General features: G+C 41.2%; 1 protein-coding gene across 2 annotated transcripts; it reads right to left on the bottom strand.

Moving 5' to 3' along the window:
• Positions 1–295: 295 nt before the first annotated feature.
• osgin2 (oxidative stress induced growth inhibitor family member 2) lies at positions 296–8,805 on the bottom strand. 2 transcript variants are annotated; one of them, XM_088084522.1, is made up of 6 exons: positions 8,353–8,805; positions 4,504–4,596; positions 3,369–3,505; positions 3,103–3,294; positions 2,585–2,676; positions 296–2,496 (listed from the first exon to the last, which is right to left on the bottom strand). In XM_088084522.1, exons 2-6 carry the CDS (start codon positions 4,568–4,570, stop codon positions 1,314–1,316), a joined length of 1,671 nt encoding a protein of 556 aa, XP_087940648.1. In that variant the 5' UTR covers positions 4,571–4,596; positions 8,353–8,805; the 3' UTR covers positions 296–1,313. The 2 variants fall into 2 exon arrangements, with proteins under 2 accessions (XP_087940648.1, XP_042346425.2); XM_042490491.2 differs by having other exon boundaries at positions 8,156–8,805.
• Positions 8,806–9,680: the final 875 nt, after the last annotated feature.

Genomic DNA, 9,680 nt, shown 5'->3' on the forward strand with positions numbered 1-9,680 from the left:
ATAGCCGGTGGATATCTTCCCTTTCCTCTGTAAACATCAGTCTATGATAAATATGGATAAACATTTTAGACCTAATACACACTTAAAAAACAGCTAGTAGAGGAAGATCAGCTTCGCACTCAGGATTTCTGGGTAGTAGACTATGATACTGTTCTGTTTATGCTCACTTAGCGACTTCAGATGCAACCTGCTTCTGCACCCTTGAATTTTCGCACAGAGTAAGCACCAGCCAGGTGGTTAAAGATGCGGCATTGGTTTTGGCCTTTAGTAGTCTCCTGTGCAGTGAAGTTTGCTGTTTTTCTGAATGTAAATCTAAACAAAAATAAGGACTGTCAAAGACTTTACCGTTCACTGAAGTACCCATCTGAAGATGTTTGTATTTTACTGAAATTAAAAAAAAAAAGACTTAAAAACTAAAACACCAGAATGATCCTTTTATGAGCTTATCTTTTGCCAAGATACTTGCATCCAAATGTTTGAATTTTCGATGGGTGCCCAAGAATACATTCAGATCTTCAAGGGAAATTGTTTGCATAGAAAACCTTTGAGTAGCACTATAACCAAAGCAGCGGTCAGATTTATTAAAAGTTTTTTTTTTTTTTAAAATATGGCTCCAGCCACCTACAGTAGCAGCTAAACAAGAATCCTCTGTAGTTGAAAAATAAAGTGGTAGGCTCAGAATAATCAGGAACATTAAGATTGCTTAGCTATGAAATTATTGGGTCACATGTTCTGAAATAAATCTTGTGCGCATCCACTATTGCAAACACTCACCACTCCAGGCTGTATAAACTTAAATAATTGTAACTATGGGACCACAGATTGCCCTCACAACTATAGCTATAAGTTGCAAAGAGAATGAGCGCAGTAGTCTTTACTTATGAGCACTTTCCTCCTAAAGGCTAAGCTAAAATAAGACCCAAAGTGTGATACGTCAGACATGTAACTGTTGTTAGTAGATGGATTGAAAGACACATGGTGAACGAATAAATAACCCTGATGAAAATAAGGTCCCATTCAGTTGTGAGGTTACAGATTGACTAGAAAACATTGGCACATGGTAGCTTGGACTTCTGGGGACTTCTTATGAAGTCAGACAAGACTGTTGAAAGCTGTCTTTTGTTTCTTTAGAAACTAATTAGTGTACATCCATTGTCTTTTTGGTCTCAGGAAGTTGTAAAATACCTTAGCTTTGATGAAAAAGCACTGCCTAAGTAATTAAAACTCTTCTTATCCCCTTCGTCTTTTACATCAGTTGGTAAGAGCGCTTGAAATCTGTGCCCAGTGACCAACGTGCACCGCTCTTTTCTCCATCAAATGAAGCTATTCCCTCCATTGCTGATTAGCTTCCCTTTCTTCTTGAGTCTCTTAAGCAGACACGAGGCGATGCCTAAAGCACCACCCTTCAAAAAGCGAACAAAGTTGTCTCCCACCAGCGGGCCCATGGCAAACAGACCTGGCTCCTTTGCGCACTCAAAAGTGTAGGGGTGGATGTCAATGGGGTTCTGCGTGCATGAGATGGGTTTTGTTGGATCCTGACCCAGGTACTGGCCCTGCCCCTTCAAGAAAAACAAGTTCGGGTTGGTCCCGATCAGCACCAGGGCCATGGAGATCTTGAATGCCTTGAGGGAGTTGTTCCCCTGTAGCAAACACTTCATGTCAGACTGGAAGGACACCACGCAGTGTTCGGGGAAACTGGTGTAGTCTGGAAACAGGCTGACACCGGCAGCACCAGCCATGTTACCTGCGGCAAGCTGGGGCTTTGGGCACATCTTGGCACATACTGAGGAGGCAATACTTGCTGCCTGGGCTCTGTTTGAAGCAGAGGAGGGGGCCACATTTGTGTAGGTCTGAGAGCACATCATGTTGTAGACTTTGTGGTACTCTGGGTATAGGGTCTTGGGCAGCTGTTTGAAGATGAGGTCTGGGTCGTTTACACTCTTTCGAAAGACATGCAGCACCCTTATGTTGCTGTTACAAGCGCACAGAACTGCGTCTGCAGCACTCAAACCGGCACCTACGATTAAAACCGGATCAGAGTTCATATCCAGTTTTCTCCGGCTTATGGCCAAACCCAGATCTGAGATGCTGTGGGATACAAACGGTAGGTCCTCCCCCTCTGCGCCTAATCGAACCGGTGAATCGGACGCACCGGTGGCCAGAACTACATTCTCAGCAAACAGAGAGAAGGGGACGTGAGTGTCGTTCTGCACCTGCTGGTATCCCCTCACCTCCCAGAGAGCCCCCCCTCCTCCATTGTTTAGACACTCAACTCCATTTCCCTCAAAGCCTTCATTCCCACCATCTCCCACCCCTCCATCTCCTTGATCAGTGTGCCCGTTTTCCAGACCTTCCCCCTCGTGCCCCCGGCAGAGTTTCTGGACAGAGGTCACGTAGGTGTTGTCAACAAAATTCTTTTGGAGGCCCTTTAGCTTCACATAGTTACGGTAATAGGATGAGATCTCCTCTGGAGTGGCTCTGTCGCTGGTTACATCCCTAGGGAGAAGAGAGAAGATGAGGACGGAGGTAGCACAGAATTAAACTGAGACTTGTCTTTGATGTTAACCCTGTTGTCTCTCAGTACCTGCGTTTCCCGTTGGTCAAGTCTCTGTAATTAACCCCTGGAAGCTCCATCCAGATGCCGAGACTGATAGTCAGCATGGACCCTTCCATTGCCTGAGGAGAGAAGAAGTGTAGAAGAAACAGTTTATCAGGACGATCAAAAACTAAACGATTGACTGAAAATACAACACATTCTCACTCCAAACTTGTCAAAAACTGACCCTACACATCAAAATACGATGCTGTAGGTACTTCACCAGAGTTTGGGAGTTTCAGGAACGGTGTGTAAATTTATATTTGTGAAATGCATTTTGTCTTTCTGGATGTGCTTCCAAGGCATTTTTGGAGCGGCCGCACCTGGTGCGTCCGTCACGGTGTGATCGAGCCCTTACTACGAGCTTCCAAATATGCCACTGCTAAAGGGTGCATCGGTATCTGATGCCACCAACCAAGCGTTGGTATTTGACAAGTTGGGAGTGAAACAGAGATGGAAAATAAGGATTATTACAAATGTGTGGGAGACTAAGTGTTGTATCTTACATGCCAAGCACCTCCAGGTGTTGCCCTCCCCAGCACCAGATGTGGGATGTGTTGCTGCTTGTCCCTTCTCCACTGAAGCACAGGAGGGAACTCGTAGCCAAAGTCAGCATTAGGGTGCAGAAGTGTGTCAAAAAGCACAGCCACGGGGTTCCTCGACCTCCCCTCGAGACCTTCACTCAAGTATTCCAGATCCTAAAAAAAAAAGTCTCCATCATGATACACTGGGGTGACTGTGGTCATGTGGTAGGATTTAAAAGTGTTTTTACCTGTTCTGTGATGGACAGGTGTTTGGTCTCCTGCAGTTTCCTGTACAGTATGGGGTTTGGGTGGACAGTTGCCGTATCTAGGTAGGGCTTGTATCCACTCAGCAGGTAGGACAGACAAATTCCTGATGGGCCGTTGCCTAAAAGCAAAATGGTGGCTTAGCATCAGAAAGGAGTATTACATAATATAATTTAGATTGAGAAATATGCTTTTAAGATTTTTAAATATTGAGGTAGAACAAAGTTTTGGCTTTGCAAGTCACCAGCAAGTCTCTAGATCTGACCTTCAATTCCCAAGTCAAGTTCCAAGTGTTAAACTTTGAGTTTCAGGTCCTAAACAAATCATTACATTACATCTCATTTGGCTCTTTACCAAATGTAGGGCTCAGTAATGTAAGATTGCTTCTTCATGGTTCTTTCCTGCAACATGCTGCATACTTTTTAACCCTTTGAAACCTAGATTGACATCACTTTACTTGTGCTGCGTTCAGGTGCCTTTCACAAGTATTTAAACCTTTGAACCAGTTGAGCTAATTGGTTTGATTTTTTTTGTAAACATGAGAAAAAAAGGGCATTGAGCAACTTGACAAGAAATGTCCCACAAAAAGAATTATTTTGCCAAACATTAGGAAAAATCTTCAGACAACTATACATTATACTTTTTTTTTTTTTTTTTTACAGAATTATTGTAATTTTAGCAGTTTTTGAGGTCATTTTATTGTAGTTGTTTTCCCCCAAACTTTCCTTTTTTATTTTATTTTATTTTATTTATTTTTTGCTAGTTTTCAGGTAATTTTCTTGTACTTTTTTGCTAATTTTTGGGTCATTTCTTCCTATCTTGCTCATTGTTTTCTTCCTACGTTTTTGAAAGAAATTAAGTCAGTTAGCCCAGGTTTCAAAGGGTTAATCTTATGGCTTGAGGAAAAGGTATTAAGTATTTTCAGGTCATTAGCCATTGGTGTTTAAATCCAAACTGAGTTGCAAGTTCTTTTTTATTTTTTTAAGTCAAATCTAAAGTCATCAGATTTGTGACTTGATTCTGAGTCATGTGACTCTGGTTCACACCTCGGATAACGTGTGCAGGATTGGGCCAACGTGAATTCGTTAAAGGTCAGGAGGTTAAGAGCAGAGCGTTTACCTATGATGACCACGGGGACAGTGGGTGGGTGCTCTTGTCGCAGAGTGGTCTCTTCCAGAAGAGGCATGGCTGGAGCCTGGGCCAGAGCCGGCACTGAGGAGGAACGATAGAAATGTGAGGAAAGTTCCAGACATTTCTGTCGCCGTCCATTTGATGTTCACCTAAAAGCAGAGGCCCGTTTGTGCTTTGCCCACCCCCCCTCACTGCTTCCATGTTTCTGGGTCAGATTATTTGAACAGGTTCAAACCGGCTTGCTGTCTTTGTGTCTGCCAATGTTGTTGTTCTCTCCTGTTTGCTTAGATCCTGTCTCCATCCACCATCATCAGCTGACTCGCACACACACACTGAACAGAGGGAAAAAAACGTTATTCATCCTGTTATTGTGCTTCCACACACAGCCACGACCCTCCCTGTCTGTCTGGGGCTTCATACACGTGGAAACACCCCGCCACAACACAACGCGCCCCCAGCTTTTCTCTTTGCCGTCCCGCCAACGTCCACACACCCTCTGTCCTATCAAACATGGCCCGCGGCGAGACTAGCCTCTGTTAACCCCGGTGCCGCTTCCCAAACAAAAGGGAGTTCTAATCAGATTTGTGTAGGCTCAGGTCTGTTGTGAAACGTTGCCGTTGAGCATGTGTAGTGTGTGTTTGTGCGTAACGGGACAGTGCCATTGTGTGCCCGCCGGGCAGCAAATCCCCCCTGATCACTTCTCCGAGTGGGCCCTAATCCCACTGGGCCTGTTTATGTCTTTACTGCCCCTTTCAACAGCAGCAGGGTGAGAATGTGGACCTGGCGTGCTGACAGAGCTCCTCCTTCTCTCATACCCACCACACACACACACAGCCAATCCCGCCAAAACATTACCCACAACCAACAGTGCCCACTTGCCCCAGTTTCATAAAAACCCAAACACAGCTCACACCGCCTTTGTCTTACATCCCAAAACTCTGGCTCACATCCCTTGAAGCTCCCATGACTCCCTGCTTCCAATGCAGTCCGCCTCATTTCACATGCACCCCTCCCGCCCGCCTCCTCCCTCCCTGTCTGACCTGTGTCTGTAACCGGTTGTCTTTGGTCGTTGGCTTGTTTACCCTTTTCACTGAAAGCACTGGGATTCCACACATTGCCTGCCCTCTTTCGTGAACGTCGTGCCCCCAGTTGGCAAGCTGAGACTGGTATTTCCATGTCACTGGGCAATTTGACAACCCCCACAGTGTTTACACAGTGTTTACGTAACAAGGTTTTTTTTCGGGTTTTTTTTTTTGCTTGAACTTTCACTTTGCACACCTTAAAATCAGTGCATAGTAACATGCGTCTCTTATTGTGGGTGGATTTCAGGTTATGCCACTTGAGATTTTTTTTTTTTAAATTTGAGCTCATTTGTCAAAATCTTCCAATGAAGAATAATTTGGAAACAGTATGGAGGACAAAACAAGCCTCACATAAAGGTCCGCTTACTAGCTTTTTTTGGGGAGCTTTGTACCAAATCTTGTGATGGAACAAGATTATTTAATCACACAGCATTTTGTACTTTGTGTCTGTTTAGGTTGTATTTAGTTCCCAGAACCTGCAGCTCTCCTTTATTATCCTGTGTAGCCTTAATATTCTGTACATCAGTTACTGTTGTTGCATCAAGTGCTTTTGACAGATGTAAATACTGCATGATGCAACAGCAAGGCTGTTCTGCTTTTGCATCATGTTTTACAATACGATTATATATAATATATTTTTAAAATTAGTATGGTAAAAATACAAAAGGAGCATAAGTGTTTGGTTTATTTACTGTAATTTTGACATTTAATTAAACTCTCAAGTAAAAAACATTTACAGTGCAAATGTATATTATATATAGTGTATCTTTAATAAGTCAGAAAATTTCATAGTACTGTATGTCTTTAAAAAGTCAAAACAAAAAAGTCGTACTGTTGTTGCATCACGTGCTTTTGACGGATGTAAATACTATGTGATGACACAACATACTGCAGTTGCATTATGTTTTACAATACAATTTTATATTTTTTAAGATTATGGTGACAAATGCAAGGGTAAATAATCACTCTATGTGCTTTATTTACTGTAATTTGACATGTAATTAAACTCAGAAATTAAAAAAAAGTATATATACACGTTAAGTGTCTGAAGAAAAAGTCAAAACAAAGAAGTCATAGTATGGTTACTTTTTTTTGTATCATGATTAACAATACAATTGAATACTTTTTTAAGATTCTCGTGAAAATGCTAGAATGTATAATAAGCATAACACTGTGCTTTATGTACTGTGTTTTTGACATTTAATTAAACTCCAAAGTTTAAAAAAACTTACAGTTCAGATGTGTATATAGTTATATAATATATAATATGTTTTAAAAAGTCATAGTATAGTTACTGTCGCATCACGTGCTTTTGACAGAAGTAAATACTGCATGATCCAACAACCGCGCTGTATTGCTGTTGCTGATGTTTTGCAATATATATTTATACACATTTTTAGATTATGGTGACAAATGCAAGAATGAATGATGAGCATAAATGTGTGTGCTTTATGTACTGTATTTTTGACATTTAATTAAACTCCAAAGATAAAAAAAGTAACAGTACAGATGTATATATATCATATAAAGTGTGTCTTAAAGAAGTCAGAACAAAAAAGTCATATTATCTGTTGTTGGATCAATTGCCAATTTTACAATTTTAAATATATATTTTTTGTTAATGGTGATGGACAATTTTTGATATTTTTTTTTTACCTGTCTTATTATTACTGTTTTGTCTTTTACGCATTGATTAGCTGTATATGCGTTGCTTAACTGGAGAGCAAAAGTAGATTATGAGCATAGATTTGTGCTTTATTTGTATATCTGATATTCCATTAAACTCCAAAAAAATAAAAATAACAAACAAACAAACAAACAAAAAACAGTTGCAGATAATCCAAACTGCTTTACCTGAGAGGAAAATCCAATACATCCACAGCTAAAATGTGATAATATTAGACTTTATTGTTGTTGGTAGTTTGTGATCTGTTGTGCTAGCCTCCAGCCCTTTCATGCGCCTACATGTGCGCGTTGTGCAGCATGTGTGGAGAGGACGCACCATACTTTTCTAGAACATAGTGTCCTGTGTATTATGGGCTTTATATGGGAAACTTAATGTACACTTTCAATCCTCGGTGTGGTGAATAGAATTAAAAAGCATTTTTGTCGCTAATTTGAAAACCCTGCATGAAAATTCTGCGATTTATTTTATTTTTTTTAATAATAGGCTGTGTTTGAAAGGCGCGTTTGATTTTCACAGGCCTAAAACTATAGCTTCATCTTTACAACTCGAGCTAGTTTGCACGGAGTCTGCAGTTCAGACATGAAATTAACTTGAAACCAGCACTGTGTACGGATAAATATGTGCAGATTTTACTGCAGCACGAGCTACCGGATGATGCAGTCTGTTACACCATCATGCACATCATCCTCATGGGCTCAAACCTCCCACTACACACTCCTGCTGACTCCGAGCAGCGGTCCTTGCAGCCTGCATCCAATAAGGCACAAGGAGCACATGCGACACGCGGCTATGTCACCATCATTGCATAATTTAGGTCAAACACACACTCACGGGCATCCGCAACACTCGGACCAAGAACAGCATCTCTTACCGCGCTGTGATGAATGTCTCTGCGTCCCAGTCGCGTCCTCTTATCACGACCCCCGGCTGCGTTTCTAACCGTATAAATAGGCAGACACCGGTGGGAGGACCTATCCGACTGTCCGGGCTCTTGCATGAGATAATAAGCCAACCTCTCTCTCGTCATCTCACGCATACACACACACGGACGCACACACACACGCTCACCTCCGTGCTGTTAAATCTGAGCAGACCTGGTTTATTCAGGTCTGACCAGCCTGTAAATGTCGCAGGAGAGGTAGATCTTCTCTGTCTTGATCGGAAAGTGTGTGTGTGTACATGTGAGAGAGAAACTGGGTCTTGCGTGTGCTTTTGTCGTCACATGCGCATCTCTGCACCGGCAGGCGTGCGCGCGTTCACGTGTAAAGAAGAGAGCCGGAAGATCAGAGCATCATCTCTCAGCATCCTCACAGAGACTCTCGGCTGCTCGCCGAGCGGGCTTTAACCCTTTGAAACCTTGATCCGCATCCGTTTCTTGTGTTATGTTTGGAAGTCTTTCGCAAGTATTTAAACTAAACCAGAGCAAATTGGCTTGATTTCTTTTTTTTAAAAAAGCATGACAAAAAGCGAATTATCCAAAAAAAACAGTACAGTATTATTAACAGGATTAACAGAATTATGTAACATAATTTTAAACGTGATTATTTATATATTTTTCTGGACATTTTTCTGAGCTTTTTTTTTTTAAATTAAAAATATTCTTGTCACTTTTGGGGCAATTACTTCTTAAGTTGCTCCTTTCCTGTTTTCCAAATTTTTGAAAACAATCAAGCCAATTTGCTCAGGTTTCAAAGGGTTACGAGGAGAGTTATAATTAAGAAATGCAATTCCCAAGTCTTAGTAGCTATTAATGGTCAGAAAAATGTTGTTTCTGCTCAGTAAAGCTTTGTTTTGGGCCCCTTTGTGTTTTACATCCTACAGCATAAAAGTGTTGGACAGATTTAACAAAACATTAGTGATGTGGCTTTTCTCAGTCAGAAGCCTCTGCTACCCAGCTAGCAGTTTTTGGCTCTAAAAAAGTAATGCTACGATGCAACCAATGCAATGTTTTAAAGTTTCAGCCGCAAGTTTACTTTTAGTTGAAAAAAAATGGGTTTTTTTGTTGTTGTTTTTTTGGTTTATTTTTATTGCAAAAACATCTTGCATTACTGGAACATTTAATTTTCAAACAGGTATGTAATGTCAGGCCTCAATAACATGTTCTGAATGTTGAACATGTTCTTCCTTTGTTCTCATGTAACATTGTGGGAACGTTTTATAAAAGAACATTCTATGATCTGTCACCTCTAAACATCACCAAAACATCCATAGTATGTTGCAGATCAAATGTGACATTTCAGTCAGCATTTAACCTTACAGGAGCATTATTTGAAATGATAAACATCCCTGAAAGGCTCTTTGAGCATAAGATTAAAATGTTATCTTCAAAACATTACTGCAACTTGTAGGAAACGTTAGCCAATATTGTAGGAATGTTCCCTGCTAGCTGGGTAGTG

This window comes from Plectropomus leopardus, chromosome 11, assembly GCF_026936395.1.
Source record: "Plectropomus leopardus strain MGB_pleo_1.0 chromosome 11, ASM2693639v1, whole genome shotgun sequence".
NCBI classification, from domain to species: domain Eukaryota; kingdom Metazoa; phylum Chordata; class Actinopteri; order Perciformes; family Serranidae; genus Plectropomus; species Plectropomus leopardus.